The sequence below is a fragment of the Pseudorasbora parva genome, chromosome 11, assembly GCF_024679245.1.
Source record: "Pseudorasbora parva isolate DD20220531a chromosome 11, ASM2467924v1, whole genome shotgun sequence".
Classification (NCBI taxonomy): Eukaryota; Metazoa; Chordata; class Actinopteri; order Cypriniformes; family Gobionidae; genus Pseudorasbora; species Pseudorasbora parva.
Window position 1 is genome coordinate 25764387 of NC_090182.1, and position 26490 is coordinate 25790876.

Below are 26490 nucleotides of genomic sequence, written 5' to 3' on the forward strand. Positions count from 1 at the left end.
ATCAGCCATGAGTGGTATAGTCCATCGTATCTGAGTTCGTAGCCGTAGCTACACTCTGCGCGCTGCTGCAGTTTCCTGTGAACGGTTGATGCAGGAGAGAACCATGGCGGCCACTGAGATAGCGCGACAAGCGGTAAGAGCTCTGTCTTATTACAACGGTGTGCTTTCGGTTTACCTAACTAGACTGACGAATTTGTACCAGTTATTTCGGCAGGTGTGACATAACGTTATAATATAACGATAAATAGCTTTTGCTATTAATTTCTTCGTGAATGTGATGGCCCATTATCAACAAACCAATCAATTATACAGTATTTTTAAACAGCTGACGTTAGTGTTGTTTCTGTAAACGATTCAAATATATGTAATCACGTTTTTGTTGTTGTTGCAATTATACTTCTCCACGCAGCTGTTTTGGGGGAAATGGCTTAATGTTGAGGGCCAACGATAACGGACGATCATCACGTTTGAAGTGACAACGACTGATGAATTATCATAACCAACGTTTTAAATAAATAAATAAAACATGTTATCGAGCGTCATTGTGTTGCGAAATCCATTTCATTCTAGCGCGTCCAATACCGTTATGTTTAATTGTATTAGCATCATTATGCTCGCTGGGCGTTGTCTATTATGAAGTATTTCGTACATTCATGTCAGAAACTGACATGCAAAACCATTTTATTTTGTAGCAGATTATGTTCTGTGCATTCTGACATCTTTATTGTGAGTTCATCTGTAGTGATCATTCTCGAGACTGTGCTCAAAAGATTTGATATGTAATAATTGACGTTTAAATCAGTCTTTACTGTTCAAACTAGGGTTTTGAACCAGTATTTTCTGGTTAAAGAGAAGCCAGTGGGGTGTTGCAGTCATGATGACCCCCCTTTGGACTCCTTACAGTTGTCTGGTTTTGGAATGTTGCACATGTGGGTCAGATTGTGACTGTTTGTTCAGTCAATGAGATGCTCTCACGGTCTGGCTTCTCTCAGTTGCCTGTTTTGTATTTAATGAAATGTGCATTTTGTTGCTAATGTTAATGATTCCACAATAATCCTCATAAAAACTGATCTGCTGTGATTGGTTGTTTCACTGAAAATGATGTGCTTTTGAGTTGCCTTTCTTTGTAGTTTAACTTAATGTTTTCATTTGGATAATGGAACTGTAGTACAGTAGACCTGCGCTGACTGAATGCTCACCCTTCCTTTTTGTTTATTTTAGCAGAAATCAAATAATTTGCCATGTTTGTTCTACTCATCGCATAGGTCACAACCATGCAGACACCCCCATACTAAAGGATATGCTGTAAAAATGTGGGCAGGCAGCCTTTCCTGCCAGAGTTTTTGCAGGCCAGGTGGCAGACCTGTGTGAACAATGGTAGAGGAAATGCTGAAGACTATGGCCAAGATTTGACATTCGTGTTATGTTATTTACAACTGCTTTGTTTCACAGATACACAGATATTACTTGATAACATTAGCATTTGTCTGTGACTGCAGATGGTTTACGTGTGTGTTTGCCTAAATGTGGTTTCGGCTGTTGAGATCAGACAGGAAAGAGGAAGTGCACAGAGCTAAACCTTTGAGATCTGCACTACAGTATTACAATTTATATCAAAGAGCTAGGTTCTGTGTTTGAATGTTATGTACCCTTTCCATACTAAATTGATCGTTTCTTTTTGGTATTCTCATGAATCTAGGTGCTTACAAATACATGGCTGACTATGAGAAACCCTTCAAAGGATCTGTATTAGTGAAAGTCATCTTGCTTGTTTAATTTATATGATTTGCTTTTTTCGTCTTGTTTTAGGGAGAGGGTGCACGTGCAGTCCCACTCGCTGGTCATGTTGGCTTCGACAGCATGCCAGACCAGCTGGTCAACAAGTCCGTCAACCATGGCTTCTGCTTCAATATCCTCTGTGTGGGTGAGTGTGTCATGTCAAAGCTTCTTTTTTCCTTAAGGCGAAACTAACCATTTGCTTCAGTGTATGTCACACCCCTTCACTGTGAACGCATACTGATTCTGTCCTGTGACCCACTTACTAAATACTGATGCACTGATGGAGGGCAGTTGCAGGAACTTGAGATTTGATTTTATTCATATCCTGATTTCATGTGCTGATTGGAGATTATAAATCTTCACTAACTATCCCTCTTAACACCGTTAACAAAAAATAGGGCCAGTATTGTATTTTACTGACCTGGGCTGTGTTTCCCCCCAAAAAAAGTAGATCATAAAGACATCATAAAGACCAATGCTCTCTACGATCAATTTTTTGAGAAAAAAGACCCGGTCAGAAAAACATACTGCAGACATGCCTAATAGGTGAAATAAAGTAGCCTGTGTCATTTCAGATTTTTTCCAGTAAGTTATTATGATGAAAATGTTGTTGGAGTAAGTCTTGACACGGTGCATGCATGTGTGTGTTAGTTTGGCAGAGAGGCTGTGGCATCTAAATGTGCTTCTTAAATCCAGATGTTTTTTACTTTTGTTTAGATTGGACTAGTGCTGGTATCTGTATTTCAGTTCAAAGTTGTTTAACATTGGGGTGTAAAGTTGTGGTCAAATTTAGCAATAAGGATAATATTCGCACAAAGCAGTAATAATGCATTGGGTAATCGAATGTGCAGTGAGGAAGTCAGACCTTTACTTAAACACCTCAAAGCAGAATCAGTTTTGCAGAGATGCAGCCTGAAGAAGACACACCCTTCTTTTTAACGGTGAGTGATGTTGGCTAAACCTGTATGGCACTAACTATCCCTAGATTAGTTTTAACATTTTAACTCACCAGGAAAAAAAGTTTTTGAGCGTGGTGCTAACAACACCAGGGTCATGGGTTTGATTCCAAGGGATGAGTTGATCAAATGTTTTGTCTAAAATGCAGTACATTCATTTAAAAGGAGTGATGAATTAAGAAATCAACATTCCCTTGAGCTTTTGATATATATATATAAGGTCATGGTAATATAAGAATGTCCTATAAGTTTAAGAGCTGAAAACTTCCTTGTTAGTCAAAGAAAAGCTTTTATAGACACCAGGCCGAGAAAAAGATTGTGTGCGAACCTAGTCGTCATCCTGAGGCGAAACACCGCCCCTACAGAATAATAAGAACACCAAATTCAGTAGGCCCTGCCCACTGACTCATGGAGCTGTTCGGATTGCGCTAGCCAGCAGCAATAAACATGCTGAAGAAGATGGCAAGATATTGCACTATTCCTGGTTGTAGAAGAACACAGTCGCTGCATAAGCTTCCTTCAGATCCTAATATTGGGAATGAGTGATACTTCATTTATTTTTAATGAAGTTCCAGCTCACAGAGGGAAGACATTGTATGCGTGTTTGCAATCGCTTCATTTAACTGCGGAATCATTTGTAAACAAGTCTCAGGTCACGCTGGATTTGCAGACATATTGAGATTAAAACACAATGCTGTGCGTTCTATTTTGGATCCGACAGGAATGGTGCAGCAACACGCTTATGTGAGTAAAACATCTTTTTTATATGTAATAGTAGTCCCTGGGCTATGTGTTTTCCAGACAGGCTACCAAAATGTAAGCCCGTCGGCAGGCCAGTAAATCTCAAATAGTGAAATAATATTCCTTTCTTGACCTGTGTGTGTGTGTGTGTGTGTGTGTGTGTGTGTGTGTGTGTGTGTGTGTGTGTGTGTGTGTTTGTGGGTGCACGGTTCACGGTTTGCGCTTCTATCCACTGATCTGGCGGGCCTAATAATACTAGGCCTGAGCACCGAACGTCAATACTTTTATGGTATCGAACGAAAAACTTTTTTATCTTTCGGTTCCAAAAACCAAGCGGCTGTGTCTGTGTGAACCTGTAGCATACTTGCATGTAAGGACCTAAAGCAGTGGTGATTCGGCTGTCCACCACCACGTGAGGGGGAGGATTTCTGAAGATAGAAATCCATACTATCTTCAGTCATAGACTTTTTCTCAAGTGTTCTACCACGTCGTTTTGCAATTCTAAAGAGGTCTAAAGTTTGGCTATGCTTTATAAAAGTGGATGCCGAGTCAGCAAAGTGCAACATATGTGATAAGAGTATTGGAACCAAAGGTGGCGTTGTACTAACACTAGGCGCTCTGAACCATGCCCAAGCTTGTTTGAGCCCAAAAGCCTGGTTCGTTTGACAAGTGTAAGCGCTCTGTTCCGTGACCTGGCACAGTTCGTTTGCCCCGTCCTTGGCCGCTTGGAAGAGGTGGGCCACAGCGCGGTTCGGTTGGGCTCGAGCGCGGAACAGCTGTACGCTACTGTCATCATTACGACAGCAAACACCAAATTATTTCTACTTGGATACACTTTTCAAATTAAATCAAGTATATATTTAGGTTTATAACAGTCCTCCTGGTTATCACCTTATTGATTAACATTAATTATAGTTTGTAAGTAAAGCTGTAAATTCCTCCATCAAAGTCAGCTGCCTCCATTTCTTCTGATATGTGCTGTGCAGTCAAGTAAGAATCGGTTGAGTACTCAAGTACTCGAACGTAACAGCGACGATCGATCATGCAAACGATGATCGCCCTGACTTTAAAAAATATATTTGTATATTTCTTGGATTGGTTATTGCAGCATTTTGGACGATAACTGAGGTCTGGTTGGTTAGCATTAGACAGCACGCCTTCCAGACCCCGAAATAAAGCACTGTGCATTGAGCGCAGTGATGCCTCAAGCACTGACTATGATCATGAAATACAGCACAAGATGTGCGGCAGCAATCTGTCACATACACAGCATTACAATGAGAACACGATTGTCATATAATGTTGTATTCTCCGTGCTTTAGTTCCCCGTGTATGAGCGCCTGCTGTTAAAGGAAATCAACAACGAGAGTCAGAGCGCGGTCAAGTTCATCTGCGCATCCGCGTCCTTTCCACAGATGCAAGTTGTAAGATTACTTGCTTAATACTTGATTATATGTTGTCTATATCTAAATAATCTCATATAGGACGACGTTTGGTTGAGTTTAATAACCAGCTAGCAAAGCGCTGCTGTTATTTCGGCTGGTGTTCATTCTCTTCAGCTTCAGCTCAAATGTGACATTATCGACTCTGGGTTAGTTAAGACGGTCATATTATTTTTAGGTAGGCTATTTCTTTTTCAAAATCATTGATGATATTTATGATGCAGCAGTGTTACTCATTTTTTAACAGTAGATCTGTTTTAAAGTTGTTTCTCATGGATTTGAAAACGCGCAGTGATTCTGTAGAGTTGTTGTTAAGGGAAGAGCGCATTCAAAATGAGTTTCGTTTTCAAGCCTGCAGTAGCACGGCCAAGTTCACGTGCGCATTTGGGTCCTTTTGGGTAGATGTAAATTGTAATAGGGATATATCTGATTAGTCTCATATAGGATGCGTTTGACTGAGTTAATTAATTCTCTAGCAAAGCTCTGCGGGGTGGTATATTCACAGTTTCAGCTCAAATACAATGCCCGATCATAGACTGGGTTATTTGAAACGGTTATTTAGTTTCTTTTTCAAAGACATTTATGCATCATAATCTAATAGCTAGTTTTTATAGTCATATGTTCATATTTGCATAGACATCTTATGTTTTTGTCAGCATACATTTTACATTTTTGTAACAGTCTTAAAATAGTTTCATATATCCATGACGGAGACGCCTCGCCCCCCGCACAAGCCCCGCCCACGATTAATCGATTACTCATTTTTGAGACCTATCGATGATCGAAATGAAAAATTGACAAAAATGCCCATACCTACGTTCCACCACATCCCAAAGGTTTTCTATTGGATTGAGATCTGCTGACTGTGGAGGTGATTTTAGTATAGTAAACTCATTGCCATGTTCAAGAAACCAGTTTGAGGTGATTTGAACTTTGTAACATGGCATGTTTTTCTGCTGGAAGTAGCCATCAAATGATTGGGTACACTATGGTCATAAAGCGGTGGACAGGGTTTAGCAGTATGTAATACTCACTTAGGCTGTGGCATTTAAACAATGTTTAAGAAGATGCTCTTCTACATACCTTGGGTATAATGAAGTGGTCATTTGAGTTACTGTTGCCTTTCTATAAGCTGACCCAGTCTGGCTATTCTCCTCTGACCTCTGACATCTGCAAGGCATTTTTGCACACAGAACTGCCACTCACTGGATATTTTCTCTTTTTTGGACCATTCTTTGTAAACCCTAGAGCTGTTTGTGTGTGAAAATCCCAGTAGATCGTCAGTTTTTGAAAAGCTTAGACCAGCCTGTCTGACTAAAAAAAAAAGCAATAAACCATAAAGAGAGAAACTTCATATGAGAGATTTCTTAATCATCCTGTCTTGTTGGTGATATAGCAGACAGTGTGTTGCAACATTTGGTCAATATTTTAAATTATTTAAAACGTTTCTGTAAAATTAACACTATGGTGTCTGAGGTGTGTTTACAGCAAACTATGAAAGGCATTTGATTCTGTCCCCTCAGTAAGAGCCCATATATCCTTTTGCTTATGAAACTACGAAGTCTTTGTGCTTTTGTTTTTTGCTTCGCCTTTGAAGTATGTATATGAAGCATTGTTTCAGATTCTTTGTTAGCATGCCCTAAAGTTTGGAACATATGCCAGGGTTCCTATTCCATTTATGCTAAAGCTCTAAGGATGCGACCACTAACAAACGAGTATAAAGTGATTTTTTTTCTTTCTCCAAGTCTTTCCTCTCTTTGCTCCTGATCATTCATATTAAGGTTCAGTTTCAGGTTTAGTGAACGTTGAGTTCTTTGGCATGTTGTAAATGTCACACAGTGATTATCTGGAGAAGAGAGACAATGCTTCTTGTGATTCATATAACCATCAGCTTTGATTGAGTTATGTGGGAGAGATGATCAGTGTATCATGCATTGTGTGATGCATATGTTGCATTTCATTCAGTCTCAGGAAATCCATACATTTTGATAGTCACTACTAATCAGCATTTGATCTGACTGGGATATCGCTGCTTTATTTTTAGGCATTAGACAAGGCTTTTTGCCCATGCCTGGCCCCGTAGTGAAAGCTTTACAGGGGCCCGTGGGAATGGGATCTGCAGGCAGAGTTTATGAAGAAATGGCCAATGTGAGCCATCCATATAATTAACATTCTGGTGGTGTTACATGATGTCCATTTTTACTGTGCTTGTGGTTTTCAGGAGAGCAAGAATAGTCAGGATTGCTGCATGGCTTTTAGACTTTTACACACAGATTATGTGGGTTAAAATCTGAAGTGTATGCATCAGCTAAATGGTGCACTTCTGTATTACAGCTGATGTGTGTAATTTGGATGTTAAAAATTCCTTATCCTATTCCAGTTTTCCAGTTGCTATTACATAGCAAACCATGTTTAATTATTTGAGTAGTATGGTGTTTTTTATCTTAGAAATGTTGTGGTCGCTTATTGTTGTGTCTTTGTTACAGGGGAGACTGGTTTGGGAAAGTCTACCCTCATGGACACCCTGTTCAACACCAAATTTGAGGGTGAACCTACACAGCATAATCAGCCTGGAGTGCAGCTCAAGTCCAACACTTATGAGCTGCAGGAAAGCAACGTTCGCCTCAAGCTCACTGTGGTCAACACTGTAGGCTTTGGAGATCAGATCAACAAAGAGGATAGGTGAGATCTGCTTGTAATAAAATATTTTTTATATCATAATAGATAAACCTTAGATGTGTTATCAGAATCAGCTTTATTCGTCATTGGTGAAAGATCATTAGCTATGTTTCCATCCAAACAGGGGCGGATCTATATTCCTACTCATAGGAATATATGAGTATTTTCATACGAACTGTGCCCTGTTCTGAATTAAACTGCCAGTGTAAAAACTCCCTTTATTTATATTCTTAAAATGAGAGAAATACGTGCTTATTCTGAATTTTTAAGCTTAGGCTTAAGAGACATGAACAAGTTATTTGAAAAACATGAACTTTGCAACATGTTTTGTCTTCATGCTCTTGAGTATGGTTTTACTATAAACGTACATTTGCATAAAGCATGCATATTTGTCCATACCCATGTTGATCAGAGTATTAAAAACTTGAAACATATTCATTTAAGGTACATTTAAGAACTGATAAAAATGTGTGATTAAATGAATAAATTGACAGCCCTACTAATAACACAATATGAACAGCCATCAGCAGGGGCACTAATACGATCACTTATATACTGCTACGTGCAACAACAAAACCTGAGGAAGACAAATCGGCCTACTAGCCAGTTTGGGATTGGTTCCTGGGTTTCTGGAATCAAATCGCAGCAGAATGGCTAGCAGAAAACATAAGGAGAAAGGTGGATGGGAAAAAGTTAAAGAAAAGAGGGCCACAGTGTAGTTAGTACATAGCACACCATAGTACAGTGTCTGTTGCGTACAGCTGGGGCGAATGGCCGGATGGTGGGCCTATTTGGAAGAAAGTCCAGGGCTGTTTTTTAGCCCCAGTCCGTCCCTGCTTGGAGGTGGAGAAACAAAGTACTTTATGACCTGCAGCATTTCTTATAAAAGATTTAAAAATGAAAGAAATTAAAAACTAGATTTTTTTTCTAGTGTAAGTTTTAATGTAAAATGTTTTTGATTTTAACATTGGTCTATGTTTAAATGTTTTGCCACTTGCGTGAGCAACATATAAATATAAAGTATATTTAATATAAGTATATTTTACTTGAATCCACAAGATTTAGTGTTGCCACCCCTCATAGATATCATGCCACCCCCTTGCCACCCCATGAATAATTTTCTAGGTCCGCCCCTGCATCCAAAGTACTGTATTTAACTTCTGGGCAAAATTGGAATATTGCATGAAATATAGCATTGTGAATAAAGCATCATTTCCATCTAGCGTGCAAAATAGAAGAAATTGTCTCATGCTCCTGATAAACTGGTGCCAAATGTTGCTAAGAAAAAATTTAAGTTGCTGCATTAGGAGAAGCCACTTTGAGTCTGTTTTTGTATTTAATTTACTTGCGCCACAAAGCGTGCAGGTGATGCGCAATAAATGTGGTCATTGCATCTTGCATTCAGAGGTGGCTGCCTGCTGTTTGGAAATGCAGTTGTGCAAAACCGATATGGTTTACACATTGCCCAAAGTCACATGACTTTTTTTTGAAAGCACATCAAGATTTGGTATGTGTTTCCATTGTTGTTTATGTGCATTTTTTTTTTATGTACATCATAAAAATAGGTGGATGTTTGTGCTAGACCAGGGGTTTTGAAATTTTATGATGCCAAGGACCCCCAAATATGATTAATTTTTCATGAGGGGACCCCCTTCCTAAAATCCATTTGTATATTTTTATTTATGAAAAAACACTGTTAGATAAATAGTGCGACTTAATAATACAACATATTGTTTCCAAACTTAAAATGGCTATACTTAATTTTGGATGTATAAACCTGAAGAAGTACATTTTCAATAAAAGATTTTATTAAGACTCGCATTGTAGAGGGTTGACACACACACACATATACATACATACATACATATATGTATATGTGTGTGTGTGTGTGTGTGTGTGTCAACCCTCTACAATGCGAGTAAAAAACCTGCATATGCGAGTTAAAGGGGGGGTGAAACACTCAGTTTCAGTCAATCTCATGTCAATCTTGAGTACCTATAGAGTAGTATTGCATCCTTCATATCTCCGAAAAGTCTTTAGTTTTATCATTTATAAAATAAATATAGGCTGTACCGAGTCTTTCCGGAAAAAACCGAGCGCCTGGAGGCGTATCGTGTGGGCGGAGCTAAAGAATGACAAGCGCGCAAAGCGGTGACGTCCTCAAGCGTGGAGAAACCCATCTATCTCAGCTAATACAGATAATGATCCACAATCAAATCTGAGGCTGAAATAAATTGAACAGGAGAAACGGCAACATCAGGACGTCCATCTCTGTGGTATGTAAGTTACTGTATTTAATGGCCTCTCCACATTTCTGTGTGTTTACTCGCAGTGTATGAGGACATGATTCGGTTTATGGACTATTGTATGCGACTAGACCTTAGAAGTAGCAAGCAAAACGGTTTTGCACGTCAGAATACTGTAACGTTATACAGAGAACAACAATGGAGTAACCGTTAGCGCATTTGAATGACGAAGCACGCGATCGTGTCGTTTACTGATGTTTACTCATGCGACGGTAGCCAATAGCAGAGACATTTGAAGCAGTTTAAGTTAACTCACCGTCGAAGCTTTATCGCTGGGACCGCTCCGTCAAAAACACACTTCTTTGGTATGATTTGGTAAAGTCCTGTGACAGCAGTGGCGTGTAAATCCATTTTGAGACGCAACTGAAACGATGTTGTCAAGCTTCCCGTCATTTCTGCGTTCAAATCGGTTCAAATGCAGCACTGCCTTCCCGGAATGCTGTGCTGAAGCGTTGAAGTCGCTCGACGTCACCCATAGGAATAAAGTGGAGCGCGGTGCGACAGAAGTGTTCACGGACGACTGGATCTGCATCTGAGAGACTGTTTACAGCGTGCTCTAGTCACGCGCGCACGCACCCTACCGGGAGAAGAGCCTGTACAGCCCATACAAGGACCTTCCGCTCTTATTAACGTCAAGTAGACCCATACTCGAAAAAAACTCGCCGAAACTTGTGAGAAACCGGAAGGAGTATTTTTGACACAGAAATACTCCATCAAACGTCCAACATTAGTTTTTGAAACTTTGTCTATGTTTAGGATGGGAATCCAAGTCTTTAGTGTAAAAGGCTCAGTATGCATGAAACAGCATTTCACCCCCCCCTTAATGTTCACTCTGGGCAACTAAATAATATCTATCATATAGGCTTGGGCGGTATCCAAATTTTGATACCGTCAAACCTCCTCCCTATTTTACCTCGGTATACGGTATTACCGTGAATAATTAAAACATTATGTAAGGCTCAGACAGCGTCAACAAACTGTTGGCTTGGCTTATATATATATATATATATATATATATATATATATATATATATATATATATATATATAGGCCTATATTTTTATTTTATTTTTTACATTTGAGCCCCTGCCCCTGAGAAACTCTCTGCACGTTTTATGCATACCGTTATGAGACAATTGACTTTTTTTTTTGTGAGTCCCATGTCCACTTGATTTTTGTGGAGTTCATGCTTATTGCTTACATTGCCAGCTGTGTGACAAAAGGCTTCGGCAATATTACAGCATAGTCTGAAGGTGCGCTCGGTTTTTCATCCACGCAGCAGTGAGTGGATGGTGGTTTCGGATATGCGCCCTTAGGTTCAAGGTATTTCCATCTCTCGCGGTCATCTTTTTGTTGCACAATTTGCAAATTGCCTCGTCTGTATTTACCGTCAAAACCCAAAATACTTCCAAACTGCAGAAGTTGTGTTCTTTTTCGAGACCGAATAACTCGAATAAGTATTAGTATTAAATATTTAATAATTAATTGTTGATCAGCAATATGTAAGTTGATCTGTTTTTTTTTTTGACGGTTTGACGGTATTGAAACTGATACCGTTGCTATTTTTAGATCCCACGGTATACCATTTTACCGTATTACCGCCCAAGCCTACTATCATAAGCAGTTGGCTAATAAATGCTTAGATTTGACTTGCCTGTGTGTGTGTGTGTGTGTGTTAGAGGTTAAGAATAAGTTTAGAATAGATATATTTTCACTCGCTGAACACTCTAAATGAGTGCGTGAGAGTTTCTCAGCTCATCTGATGACGTACCGTAAACTCTAGTGTGAAGGCGCACAACTCGCCGGCGCTTTGCTGAGGGCGTTTCTCAAACAAACGTATGTGAGAGGGAGAGCGGGAGTCTTACATACCACGCAGAATCAACACGCTATGTTAACTATATTTTTTGTTGTATTTTCCTGTCAAAATACCAGAGTTAATTTAGAATTATTCAGCTTTAAACAACAAGCAGAAGATATGCCGTTTTTTTCCCCAGTAGTGGGCGGAACTAATGCACAAACAGCAATCTCATTGGCTGGCACTCATCTTTTTCTTTTCAGGTTTTGATTTCAGCCAATCAGCGAATGCTGTCAATTGTCAATGTGATTAATATTCATGAACCCAGCAGCTTATCAGTCCTTAGTGCAATGCATATTATTATTATTAGTAGAATTAGAATTATTATTTATTATCTTTTTATTATATTATATATACATTTTTTACAGAAACACCAACAATATCTTAAGCACCACCACCAGTTCATTGTTCAGTTAAATGAAAAATATGCATTCATACATGTTTACCAACAGTTTCAGTTCTAATTACTAAAGTTATATAATTAAATAGTGCTTGATAATCATATCATAACATAGTCTAATGCTTGATTGACTGGTGTTAAGAGTGTACATTCAGATATTTAAAAAGCTGTTCCATTTTACAAAGATATATATTGCCAAGGTGTGCATAGAGGGTTGTATGTTGTTTCACATATAATGTAAAATGTGGGTCCCATCATGGCCAAACCAGTTGAGAACCACTGCTCCAATGCCCCCGTTTTCTTTGGGATTTTAGAGCCTTTGCTAATTTTCAAGAGAATTCATATGTCATATGACAATTGTGTGTGCAGAGCTCATTATAAAATAGAAGTTGGATGGTAATGTGAAATGAGATTCCCAAACTTTCAGGTTTTTTGATGCCGTAGGCTAAGAATATGCCTGTTATAAAAGTTTTTTTTTTTAGATTCTGCTAAAACAGCATGTTATTAAGCTTAATGCTTGTGACCAGCTTTATTTTGCCTGAAGATGTGCTTTCATGGGTCTTAAGCTAGCCTATCCAACTATTTATAGATGTCTCAACCAGTACCTTTTCCCCTCAAAGCTCACAAAGTTTTATTTTACAGTTCTGTAGTAAGCATGCAGCTTATACTTTATTAACACTCCTCTTTATTTTAGTGCTAGTATTTTTTTTTTTGTGTTTGTGTTGTGCCTTTAAGTTCCTTTAAAAACATTCCACCTCCTTCATTGTTTAATTTGCAGTTACAAGTCTATTGTGGAGTTCATCGATACTCAGTTTGAAGCGTACCTTCAAGAGGAACTGAAGATTAAACGCACCCTACACAGTTACCACGATACACGGATCCACGCCTGTCTGTATTTTATCGCTCCCACTGGACACTCGCTAAAGTCCCTTGACCTGGTTACTATGAAGAAGCTAGACAGTAAGGTTGGTGATGCATTTTATTTTTTAACAAATGTTTGCACACTCTGGACTTACCATTATGATTTAATTTAAAGTGTTTTAATGGCTGTGGACTATCTAAAAAGGCATTACTACATGACTACATCATTTTTATAACATTCTAGAAAAATAATAGTAATAATAATCCTTACAAAATGAGGAATTACAAAAACAAGCTTTCATTTAATGAAGTTAATGTCTGCTATATATGTGCTTTAGCATTATTTACTGTTTCACTGTGCAGAGCAGTTGTTTTAAGATGTGGGTTATTAAGCATTCAGCTGAAGGCTATGCCATGTTTAATGTCATTGGAGCTGTATATGGAGTCAGTGAAGGTCAGCTGTGTAATACTGCATTCTGTTTCATCTCTCGCTGTGCTGCACAGACTGCCTGAACAAAGATGCCCTCTTAGATCTGAAGCTGAAGCTAACAGTAGCCTCACATGCTTGAGTAGAGAATTATTTGTACTCTCACTGTGCCTAAACCTTTTTTTAAGTGTCTGTGTTAACCTCACAATTTGTCAGTAGTAAATTATAGGAAACAGACAAAGCATAAAGCGAGTGGCAAGCTACTGAGAATAGTGCTTAGATGTTAGTGTGGGTGGCAGGAGTGTAAGAATTGAGTGACTGGGATCAGAGCACTCCATATGTGCACTTGTGTGTGTGGGTGGGTGTGTGTTTGTTTGCCTGCGTGTGTATGTGAGCGAGTCATGAGTGAAGAGGGGTGTTTGAATGTGTGACCTGAGATTAAAGGAATAATAAAAAAAGCTACATTTACTAACCCTCATGCTGTTACCAAACTGTATGTCTTTCTTCTGTGGAACACAAAAAATGAATGTTTGACGAACGTCCAGACCATTCTTTTCTGTATTAGGCGAACTGTATCCTTAAAATACCCTCTCTGGATTGGTTTCAAAGTGAATAGCAAATATCTACATGCATCAATCAATTGACTAACGATACAATCTTTCGTTGCAAATTGTAAAAAAACCTTCACCTATATTTTTTCAAGAGACAGCATTATTTTGACACTTCACATCTTTCCGCACTGTCCCTCTATGCATTACCGCCACCAATGCGTGCATTCTCATTTAAACTCACCTGTCAGTGCGACAATAAGGACTAGATACATGCAGAAAGACAGTACTGTCACTGACTGTCCCAATCAGAGCAGTGCTGCACCACCACAAAGACATAAAAGAGTAATTATTTAGGAAATTATTACTTAAGTTCTGTACACATCCAAAGCAGACACTGAGGGCGAGTTATCTTCTTTTGTGCTTGAACTGAAAAATACAGAAAAAAATATTAATCTAATTGTATCACATAATTTTTTGAGATATGAGAAAATATTGTTGTGCTGACTATGCAAACCAATATCAGATCATGATGAACCGTTCGATTTACACCTCTAGTTTGAGGGCATATTCAGATGTGAGCGGGCTGAGGTTATGCAAGCTTTCACAGGGTTCCTTTTTCAGTTCATTTTAGTTGCATTAGCTTCTCCTTATTAAAAATGTAAAAAGAGGTTATCCGTTTGTGTCATTTTAATTTCAGTTGTGTCTGCAGCAGTATCTGCATTTATTAAATTCAGCCTTTTCTTTTATATTTCTGCTATTTATTCAGTTTGCTCAAGAGGATATAAAAGGCATAGGCATAAAGCCATAAAAGACATGATGAGAGAATCTGTGTCTATATTTATCTGGACTCAGCCAGATGTTCTGAGGTAGCTTTGAGTTGCTTGCATCCAGATTTAGTAATTTACTGCCTGAGTAGCTGAATGTAAGCTATCTGAAGTGGAAATATGTTCTCACCATAGCCGTGTGAGGTTTTATATGTTAGTATGCTCTGAAATCTTCTGTCTGCTATTTCTAGTTGACGTCAAAATCTTAATTCGTATTACTATAAATTGATTCAATTTCTGATTACTGACTATTCCTAAATGCTTACAAGTAATCTTTCTCCTATTATATACAGGTGAATATCATCCCGATTATTGCCAAGTCAGATGCTATCTCAAAGAGTGAACTGGCAAAGTTCAAAATCAAGATCACGAGTGAGTTGGTTAGCAATGGTGTCCAGATCTACCAGTTTCCCACTGACGATGAGACTGTGGCAGAGATCAACTCAACCATGAATGTGAGGAGCTTAACGCTAAATATCATTAATTTGAATTCTTTCTTGTTGTTGCATGCACTAAGCAAGATGTTCTTTTTTTAAGATGTGTGTAACTCATTCCACATTATATGTTTCGGAAATGAGTGATACCTAAAATCATGCTTATAGTTGAGAAAAATTAGCTGCTATCGTTCTATGTCTAAATTCTAGTTACTATGTGCTATATAAGAGAACAAAATATACTTGTACAGTATATTCGTATTATGAAATTAGATAAACAAGATTAAGAATGAATGATGTGTTCCTATTCAACTTGAAATTCTTTTACATAACCAATGTACTATTTCCTGTTTGCTTGGAGACAGCACAGCCATGTTTTATACTTAAGTGCTCGTCCAGTTTGCATATCACTTCGCAGTTTAAGTGAGAAAGAAACCATATGGTGTCCAGCTTTCTTGCTTGGTTTGCTCACAGGAAATGACACCAAAGAAGGGGAGGCATTCTTCATCAATGTACTCTCCGAACAATATAGAGCAGGCTACATGACATCCAATGAATGAATGACACTTTCCACACAGCCTGTGCCCTCAGGGTTACTGTGGGGGTCTTCCAGTACTGGTTAACCATTGGAAACAAAGATAGCTGACCTCAGGACAAATTCCATTTGATTCATGTGATGTGCCCTCATATCTTTCTCAGTGGTTTTAAAGGCTGTTCTTGGCTTATAAATTGTAAATTGTGAATCTTAACAAGGTGATTTCTTAACAAGGTCTTCGCTGCTGCGAGACGTAGTGTTTCAGTAGAAAGGAGGGTACTATATTGTTCCTCGTTGTGTTCCTAGTTTCTTAGACCAAGACTGATTGACAGACGAGTGCATTTAAATACATTACTGTTAAAAAGTTTGGGTTTGATGATCTTTTTTGGTGTGTTTCAGAATGAATGCTCTTATTCGAATCAAGGCCACATTTATTTGATCAAAAATACTGTAAAAACTAATATTGTAAAATATTATTAGTTTAAAATAACTTTTACTAAATACATTTACTGTCATGTTTGATCAATTTAACTAATCCTTGCTGAATAAAAGTTTTTTTTGAATAAAATAAAATTATTTTCTTTAGTTTTGTTATAGGTATGTGTAGGATTGTAAATGTTTATATGAGCTTACATGCACTAATCTGGATATAAATGCTGTGTCATCTTGTCTGTTACAGTAAGAATTTGAAATAGACTGCAGTATTTCTGCTAAATAATTTGTTTGTGGGACTTTTTTTTTTTTTTTGCTTTGCAGGGTCATTTGCCTTTTGCAGTGGTGGGAAGCACTGAGGAAGTGAAGATTGGGAACAAGATGGTGCGAGCACGCCAGTACCCCTGGGGAACCGTCCAGGGTAAGTTCTGGTCACGTCTTCCAGAGGAAATGACACTGAGCTCTTCCCTCTGTTTGGCCATGGCCTCTTTGTTCAGGACATCCAAACCCATCCCGTCCCTCCCTTTATGCAGCATTGTGTCTGGACACTCTCTTTTAATCCCTCCATTCCTCTTTATTCCATATTTTTCACAGAAGGGAAGAATGCTAATGTATTAGGGCTGTCAAAAAGAGAAAACTTAGCTGTAATTACCATGTGACTAACCACTGTTGAGCCACAGAAACATTACATCAGTATGGTGCTGATTGATTGATGGCACCAAAATAACACAACATTTTCCTTCACTGAATATCCTGAGCGGTGACATGAAAGACAGCAGGGAAGAAATCCCCATTTGAGCTTCAAGAGTCCTTCGAAAATAGTGCACTGATTAAACATCTGCTATACACTACAATTTAAGTTTAGGAACAGAATGTGTTTTTCTGCACACCAAGTCAGCCATTTTTTATTTAAAAATAGTAATATTTTGAAATATTACGATTTAAAATAACTATGTTCTCCATTTTATTGTATTGTTTTATTAAATTGTATCCCTGTGCTGGCAAAGCTGAATTTTCAGCATTACTCCAGCCTTCAGTCACATGATCCTTCAGAAGTCATTCTAATATGCTGATTTGATGCTCAAAAAACATTTATCATAAATGTTGGTGAATGTTACACATACATATTTCAATTCCTTTTTCCCTTTTATAAAAAAAGAGGATCCAGAGTTCAATGATGTTCAATAAGCTGTGCAACTCCAGCTCACTTTATTCATAATTTGTCCTTTCAGTCTATTGATGCGTGTTGTATGCATGCAGTGATTTGATGCGTAACATTAGAGCAGCAGTGCTGTGACTGTCTGTGACATCACTCTGAATCTCTCTCTCTCTCTCTCTCTCTCTCTCTCTCTCTCTCGGCACACGAGGCTGCGGGCAGCACACGTGGTATTACTTAAATTAGCTTGCTGCAAGGCTGAACTCACTGAGGAAAAATATGGATATATGTTATGTGTGTGTTTTCATGCACTGCTGCTGCATTTCATTTGTTTTAATCAAGATTTTAGAGCACATTGTTTACTTGAATTGATTAAAGGAACAATTTCTTGGATTAAAACCCAATAAATTAATACATTTTAATAGAGGTCGTATATGTTCTTCTGAAAGGCTTCCTTGTTTCAGTGGTATAAAATAAGTTCTGTAAATGGTCAGCATTTCTTTAAAGCATTATTTTTAACACCTTTATTTTTTTACAGTCTCCTGTATACACCTACAAGAATGAAAAGAATGCTTAAAAAGTAGTTTTAGCTGTACCACTCTTACTTGGTACAGTATGCCATGTGAACTACCAATCTGGAACTTTTCCATAAACTACCCATATCTTTAACTTTTAGACTAACTCCACCCTCAAAAGGAATGTAGTAATTAATGTGTGTGGCATGTCCTGGAGGAAGTTATTCCCTTCTTTTTTCATATCCCAATAAGACTTTGGCTTATTGCTCATTTTCCAAATCACGTGTTTTCCAGTGGAGAACGAGAATCACTGTGATTTTGTAAAGCTGCGAGAGATGCTGATCAGGGTCAATATGGAGGACCTGCGAGAGCAGACTCACACTCGCCACTATGAGCTATACCGCCGCTGCAAGCTGGAGGAGATGGGATTCAAAGACACCGACCCCGACAGCAAACCCTTCAGGTGAAGAGAGTCATGATTACACCAACATTTTGGAAACAGTTCTCTATCATTTATATAATTTATAGTCTGCATTTACTGGCATTAATTAATAATGATGAAATATCTTTTGCATCTGGTTTGTTGTGTTCAGCCTCCAAGAAACATACGAGGCCAAGAGGAATGAGTTCATGGGTGAGCTGCAGAAGAAAGAGGAAGAGATGAGGCAGATGTTTGTCCAGAGAGTCAAAGAAAAGGAAGCAGAGCTGAAAGAAGCAGAAAAGGAGGTTTGTTTGTTTTTGTTTGTTTGTTTGCAGGTATAGTCTGTAATTTTGTAGCAATTTTGTTATAAAGCTCTCCAAAGTGTTACAGAAAGCTAACTCCGCCTGGTATGTAATTGTATATCTGGGATGATTTATTATATCAAGTACAACTAAACAGCATTAAAAAAAGTTTTGACTCTTTACAGTAGATGTAAAGCATTGTTTGTTCTGTTAGGGGTTAACAGTATATGACCCAAGACCAGTAGTGAAAAATGAAGACCAAGAGTCAGGACTCAGGAGTGTAATTAAATAAAGAAAAATTTACTGAAGAATAGTTTGCAGTTTCATCAGCAGAAGCCAGCTTCAAGTCTCACAAGGAGTTTGCGCTCCCTCTCTCCCAGTCTCGTCATCCCGCCTAGTATACATATAATTGTCCCAACAGTTACACTGTTTTCAAGGTCTGTCTACGTCATAACTGCAAGGTGGGTGATTCTGATTGGCTCAAAGAAAACGCAGAGTCATGGTAATTTTCCACACGTTGTCAGTTGCACGTGTCCATAGATCATGTGTTGAAGTTAGTGTGCCGAAATTAGGCCCGTAGAGACGTTTCAGATCTGGAGCAGATGCCAGCTTGCCCAGAACTTTTGTTACCCATCTTTTAGGATGTCCATTCTCAACACTGATCTGTAACACAGAATATTGCTTACATACACAGATACAAAGTCTCTCCAAGGTTGGAGCTGATTAAGCTCCAGTTCAGTTTGTTCCCCCAAAACATACTGATAACATGTACTTTCTTTCAGTGAGAGGTACAGACAGTAGTGCAGGCAATATTCATCTTGACTCTTTAGTGTTTCAGTAAAAGGAAATCTAAAATGAATAAAATATAATAAATTAAATGAAAGACAAATCCATATTTCATATCTGGAAGCCGGGCTAAGTGAGCATACACTGTTTCTGCACTCCTGTCATATTAGGGGTGAGTGATACCTCCATAATCCAAACACACGACACCTTGATGCTAAGTGTTTAGTGACACATCACACATCTCTAGCCCAGACCCTCAGTCACTCCTCAGAGACCAAATACACAGTTTGAACAAGAAACTATCAGTGGTTCTTTTAAGCAAAATCATAACTGGAAATAATCATTCAAAATCAAAATAATAAAGGAGGATTCATATTGATTAAGGCTTTGATTATTAATTTATTTAGGATATATACAGTATATTGAAGCACCAGTGGATTTCAGAATCCCCCCTTTCAGTCCAGTAACAGCTCACATACTGACTCTTTAATGTTCACATCACAGCTTCATGAAAAGTTTGACCGTCTCAAGAAGCTTCACCAGGATGAGAAGAAAAAACTAGAGGACAAGAAGAAGTCTCTTGATGATGAGCTGAACGGCTTCAAACAGAAGAAGACGGCCGCTGAGCTGCTGCAGTCACAGGCCCAGCAGGCAGGGAGCTCTGCCACACTTAAGAAGGAAAAAGAGAGGAAAAAGTAAGTATTGACCTCTCCACGTGGTTCTTAAACCTCACAACCTTCCCTCCCCAAGACACCAGACGATCACAATGCAGGAGAACATATGTGCATTTCACTGATCCCTCACATAAGATGAGGGGACGTTGAATTTAGATTATTATAGCTATGGAATTCAAATGGATGGTGTTGACACTGTTTCTGCGGTGCAGTGAAATGAAAATGAAAGGTCTAGTTTCAGCATATAGACTACTGTTCAAAAGTTTTAGGTCAGTAAGATACTGACACTTGATTTAGGTCAAGGATGCATTAAATTTCTTAAAAAATACAGTAAAGAGATTTATTACATTACAATATATTTCTATTTGAAATAAATGCTCTTTTGATATTTCTATTCATCAAAGAATCCTGAAAAAAATGTGTCCGTCTCCACTAAAATATTAAGCAGCACAGTAAATCAGCACATTAGATGTTGATGATGCTGAATGATGCTGAAAATTCTGCTTTGCCATCACAGGAAGAAATTACATTTAAAAAATGTATTTCAAGATATTACTGTTTTACTGTATTTTGGTCAAATAAATGCAGCCTTTGTGAGCATAAGAGACTTCTTTCAAAAACCTTTTTTTTTTTTTTTAAAGGTCCCATTCTTCGTGATTCCATCTTTCAAACTTTATTTACTGTGTAATGTTGCTGTTAGGGCATAAATAATACCTGTAAAATTATAAAGCTCAAAGTTCAATGCCAAGCGAGATATTTTATTTAACAGAAGTTCCCTTTCAAAGCCTACAGCGAACAGCCGGTTTGGACTACAGCAGGAAGTGCAGGGATGTAATGACGTCACTAGAACCGTTTGTTGACTAACCCTCCGCCCACAAGAACACGCAAAATAGGGGGCGTGGTCTCGTTGCTCTCTCACGTGGAGAAGAGAGCACATTCAGCGCTTGCATCTCCCCGTTATGGTAAAAGAGACGGGACCTTTCCGGGCAAAGTGCGCTAAGCTGCTGTCCAATCACAACACGGGAAGCACTGGCCCAATCAGAACTCGTTACGTATTTCTGAAGGAGGGACTTCATAGAACAAGGAAATCATCAGACCGTTTTTAGGACAGAGGAAACAGCGCTATAAATTTTTTGAAAAATACTGGAGGGTTTTTCACGCGAAACATGAACTCATGTTATATTGTACACTGTAAACATAATCAAAGCTTAGAAAACACGCAAAGAACGGGACCTTTAAATCTTACTGACCCGAAACTTTTGACTAGTGGAGATATTCATATTATTGTGCATTTATTATATAAAACTTGCAGTTACATCCAATACATTTGTAGTATTGTTCAATTGTATTTCCATTATGGAAACTAGAGCATACTTTAATTGGGACCTCTTAACATCACCCAGTCTTATGGTTGGTACAAGTCTTGTGTGAATAGAACATGTTAGACAATTATATATAGTTCTAATTATATATGCTCTATAATTATATGTAATTAAGACTAATTTTCATGGTTTGTAAATTGACTACTTCATTAACATTTATTAATGCTGTCTTCACGTGCTATCGGAAATTGGATAATTCCCACTTCTGAAGTTGTGATTTTGAGCTCACCCCATTCAAATTTAAAATGTGAGGGCTTTAATGTGCAATTTTGCCTAGGAAACTCATGTACGATAATTCACAGAGCACGTGAATCAGCATAACAGTACAATTTTTAATCAAAGTGTCATGCACATACAAATTGCTTAAATAATGCTGGTAATCAATCATGGTTTTGTATTCAAGCTGATTTGCTGCATTCACCTGATTATTATGTGAGAAGAAGACACTTGCACTGACAAGGTTTACCTTTTTGTTGTTGTTTTTTTCCCCAATCGATCTGTGCTGCATTTTTAACTGTTTTCCCCTTAAGCTTCCTGTATGTCCTCACGAAGCAGCAGACCACTGCTTTAAAAACACTCAAGTTACGTTTCACAGGAATGAGATACTGAGGAAGGATTTTTGTCATTCGTGAAGGCCCTTTGGCCAAATCCAATACTTGAGATTGAACAGTTTCTTACCACTTCATTTTTCATTATCCAATGGGTGATATTTATCACTGCGTATAAAAGATACAATGTTACAGTTTTCAGTTTTCCTCAGTGCTCATGTGGGGCAATATTCATTGTGATGTTGCTTGTAAGGTGTCTTGTCTAGTTTGTAAATGTCATGTACGTCTCATCCATGCTGTTTTCCAGTTAACTCCTCCTCACCTGCTCCCAGTCCTGCATGAGTCACCTTATGCTGGTAAGGCTTTCAAAGTATCTCTTAAGGCACAAACCTTCGTTCGCACGAGGGGACTAAATTACAAAAACGCATGTAATGATGATGGTCAGTTATACTGATCCTGTAATTGCAGTGTTAATTCACTGCAGTCGTAATTGCAACATTTCCTATTCATGCTTAAACGTCCTAAACACTGGCAATGTGGATGTCTGTGGTAGCAGCAGGGGATATTATGTCACCAGTGCAAGGCGAGAGTTTATTGCTCTCCCGATGTGATGTGCAGCCATCTGCCATCTGAATCCAAAACAATCTACTGTTGTTTGCACTCCACTGCTCTTCCACAATCTCACACAAAAGTGCCTTTAATGGCTCGGCTCCTACAGCTGGGTCACACTAGTCCCACACTTGGCCTAAAATAATGCTGTTATTGAGTGAGCTATCCCTTGCCACAGACCTGTTAGTAATAGTTAAATAACACATGTTAAAGTTAGGATGTCCGGTTTATGTAAATAACAGCAGAAGAGGCAATGTAGTCGATTTTATCCAGCACAAAGAGAACCATTCTAAGCCTTACCACATACACCCCCTGCAACTGCTTTCAAGTGTTTTAACAGATGCACGACTAACATTTTGGATCTTTTTTTTTATTTGTATTAATGTGTGAATACAACAGTGTGTAACCTGTAGGGAACAATAATCTTCCTTCTCTCTCGTTTCCAGTTCAGGATTCCTGTAGAAAGTGCTCCCCCTGCCCGCTGTGAATGAGTTCTCCCCCCTCAGTGTTCCTGAGCCATGCCGTTCCCGTTCCCTCCCCCCTCTCTCCCACCCCCTTGACCCCCCCCCTTTCACACATAAAACAGCTGAGGAGGGATATTAACTGTGAATGGAATCCTTATTTAGATAGTTTAACCTTTTTACATTTTTAATTTTTCTTCTTCTTTGTTTTACTTGCTATACTTTGTTGCGATGCCACGATATTGCTTTGTTCTGCATGACTAGTGTATGAATCAACTTTAACATAAATGGCTACTGTTGCAGTAGTGAGTACACAGGATAAAATGAGACAAATTTAATTTTACTTTTAGTACCCTAGTTTTCATTGATACTATAATATGAAGATATACTAGCTGCTTTCAGTTCAGTCATTGAGCTTTAAAGCGTTTTTGCCATTTTCTAATAGAAATTAGTAAAGAACTGGGTTTTTTTTTTTGTCTCATTTTAGCCTATGCATGTTATGGAGATGCTGTCTGGTCATCTGCTGCCATACCTCAATGTTGTTGTTGTTGTTGTTGTTTTTTTATTGTTGTCATAATGTTTTTTTTATAAACATTTCATTGCTATGCTTGTATTCTAAACTTCATATTGGCACCTTTCATCCACATGTAAGCACGTTTTTATAGTTTGTTATTTTTGTGATATTTTATTTTTCACAAAATAAAAATAAAAATAAAAATTCACTTTCTAATCATTAAATATCAATTGCAAGGGGACCAATAAAACTTTTCATAAAGCTTAAAACTGTGGAAAATCATTGTGTATGATTACCAAACAGTAAATTAACATAATATTGTTCATGCAAGTGTGACTAAATGTTTATGTACTGGGGGTCAGTGGTCCAGTGTTTGATTTGCTTGCTCCTTTTCATATGCATTAAATTCAATATGGGACTTTAGAGAGAAGCTGGACCTTTGAAGGAATTCACTATATCTTTATGCTTAACTGAGCATATCTAATAAGACTTGCTTAGTCTTACATTTGAATGTACTTTTATAAAGGTTTGTGCCCTGTAATATCAAATGAAGAGCTGCTTGACCACTTCCATTACTCAAATTTGACAGTTTATTAGAAGACATTTATAGGTGATCATTTTGTTTATAATTCATTTAAATCTGTCACTGCAGAAAAAGATTTATTTTCAGTCTCTTGAACAAGTTACAATTAAAGATACCAGACTGTTCGGCCAAATCAAAGTGATGTTATTGGTTCTGTGCTGGATGACATTATTTGGGATGGTATCTGGATGCTGGTCTTTCAACAGGTGGTATTGATGTGATTGGTATTTAGCACTTTTATTAACTCTCTTGCTCCCTCCAGTCTCCCTGCTCACTGCCGTGTGTGTATTTACTTTCCTTTGCAGTAATCCCTGGCTCTGCACTGAGTAGTATGGCTTTGATAAGGGACCAGGCCCAGACTCTTTGGTTAACCGGTACCCCGAGGCAGTGTGGACCCGGCTCTCTGTGTTTCTTATAGATCACCTCTTGTGTTTTCATCGTGTGCTCTTTCTGCAGCTTTTACTAACATTTATATTTATTGTGTTACATTTGCTGAAGGCTGTGCTTTGCGGTGTGTGTTTTGTGTTACTAATATGCTTAAGATGTTTGTCTCTTCAGAGATGTGGGGAGGGGGAAGTGCAATTATTATAATCACTGTCCCAATTAAGCTGTTTTATTCTTCTTCTTTTTTGTTTTTAGATTAGGCTAACCTTGACCCCCAAATGTATTACTTTTAGAATGCAAGCTAAAAGCAACGTTGCATTGAACGAATGCATGTTTAAAAGTAAATTGTGAAGAGGATGCATTTGAAGCAGGGCAGAAGGACAGTGTGTTCCTATCCGCCCACATTCCGAATGCTTCATGCTTTTGGCTGGCAGAGCAAGAAAAATCTGAGTGCCCATTTCCAATTGACTGATGTAAACTTGTCTTCCCATTGGCACTGAAGCCCAGTTCAATGCCCTCCTGATACTTTCTCTAATCTGCGTTTGTGTCTCCTCTCTTCCTCTAGCTTCTTTTAACTCTGTCTTGGCCATCCATTGGAAGAGGGGATTGCAGCTTCCATGAGAACTAAGCGTCCACTCTTCTTCCTGTCTTTTTCACTCCGTCAGCCTTGTTTGAATGTTTTATTTAATTGTGTTTTTTTGTTTTCTTTTCATTTTTAAACTTTAATGCTGTGTGCCCTGTTGAACATGGCCTTATGTGGGCTTAACATGGTATTTTCCAACAAATACTAGCTCTGTTTCCTAATTTAGGGCATGCTAAGCAGTCCCTCATTAGTATTTTTACAGACCTCATTTGCTGGCGACACCAGAGCCAAAGCTCTGATAGGCTATTAACAAAGTTTAGTTTAGCATTTTACATGATATTGCCTTGTTCAATGAAACTGTTTCATTTCTTTTATGAATATGTGTTTGTGAATAAACCTGCATGTACTCATCAACATTAACACAGTGTTAACTGTGAAGAGCGAATGGATAATAACTTATTTTGCAAACACTATGTTTAATTTTAGGGTGTGTACTATAAGTTGAGTAAGAATATCTTTAATTAGACTTAAATATTTTGACACGCTGGCTGTGAATATTGAGAAAATCCAAAGAAAATGGCCCCCGAAAGTTTCTGGTTGTTAATGCAGCAAATGTGTTAAGTGAGAGATATTTAACTGTAATTTAAATGAGAATCTTTATCTGAAAGCATGAGGAAAATCTGAGAGGTTTGTATCGTATGTTTTGTAATGCCCTTTACATTTTACAGGACACATTTCAAGTCTTAAATACTCACAGCAATATAGTTATTTTATTTAAAATATAATCTTAGGGAGTAATGGAGCACCTATTGAAATACCATGTAGGTCACATTCAGTGCCACTTTTTTATATTCTTTATCTTCTGTTCTTTTGCATGCCCTGAACATATTTTTGTTTATATATGGAGTTATTCTTTGCTTAGACATATTTACACATCTTACTTTGGACCATTTTATTATGTGTATTTATTCCAGGTACAATGTGCAGTCACATTATAAATGTCATTTCCCATTTTGCCAAATAGTGCATTGATATATACATCAAGGGTTTGCAGTCATTTAATTTTAAGTCAGTCAGTGATGAGGTACAGACATTCATGGATATGTGTGCACTACATATAGTTTTTAAGGACCTATTTTGGTGTTGAAATCTGTTTTAATGATTAATTACATTATTGACAAGTGACTATTTTCTGTGTGAAACAAGACTGGCCTACATTTTTCTAGTCATCTTCCATATTTTCCCCTTAATGTCAATTACCCCCACCCCTGTAATACCAGAAATTTGTGAAATATTTAACTGTAGTAAGATTCCATGGTGTACATTTTCAATAAAACTACATTAAAACAA

At 38.0% G+C, this 26490-nt stretch overlaps 1 protein-coding gene across 4 annotated transcripts; it reads left to right on the forward strand.

The window, feature by feature from the left end:
- Positions 1-6: 6 nt before the first annotated feature.
- septin6 (septin 6) lies at positions 7-26490 on the forward strand. Of its 4 annotated transcripts, none has more exons than XR_010908372.1 (11): positions 7-133; positions 1810-1924; positions 7405-7600; positions 12937-13123; positions 15115-15276; positions 16547-16643; positions 18188-18356; positions 18487-18619; positions 19907-20097; positions 21862-21918; positions 23062-23859. XR_010908372.1 is itself a non-coding variant. In XM_067457556.1 (11 exons), exons 1-10 carry the CDS (start codon positions 89-91, stop codon positions 22315-22317), a joined length of 1299 nt encoding a protein of 432 aa, XP_067313657.1. In that variant the 5' UTR covers positions 7-88; the 3' UTR covers positions 22318-22362; positions 23062-23859. The 4 variants fall into 4 exon arrangements, 3 of the variants coding, with proteins under 3 accessions (XP_067313657.1, XP_067313656.1, XP_067313655.1); XM_067457556.1 differs by lacking the exon at positions 21862-21918 and adding an exon at positions 22314-22362; XM_067457555.1 differs by lacking the exons at positions 21862-21918; positions 23062-23859 and adding an exon at positions 25123-26490.

What these genes read in the sequence shown, in the direction of transcription:
- septin6 (XM_067457554.1), top strand. Translation starts at nt 89, where the DNA reads ATGCAGGAGAGAACCATGGCGGCCACTGAGATAGCGCGACAAGCG. An exon ending in TGAAGAAGCTAGACAGTAAG is followed by an intron (nt 13,124 to 15,114) that starts GTTGGTGATGCA and finishes TATTATATACAG; the next exon opens with GTGAATATCATCCCGATTAT. An exon ending in TGAAAGAAGCAGAAAAGGAG is followed by an intron (nt 18,620 to 19,906) that starts GTTTGTTTGTTT and finishes TTCACATCACAG; the next exon opens with CTTCATGAAAAGTTTGACCG.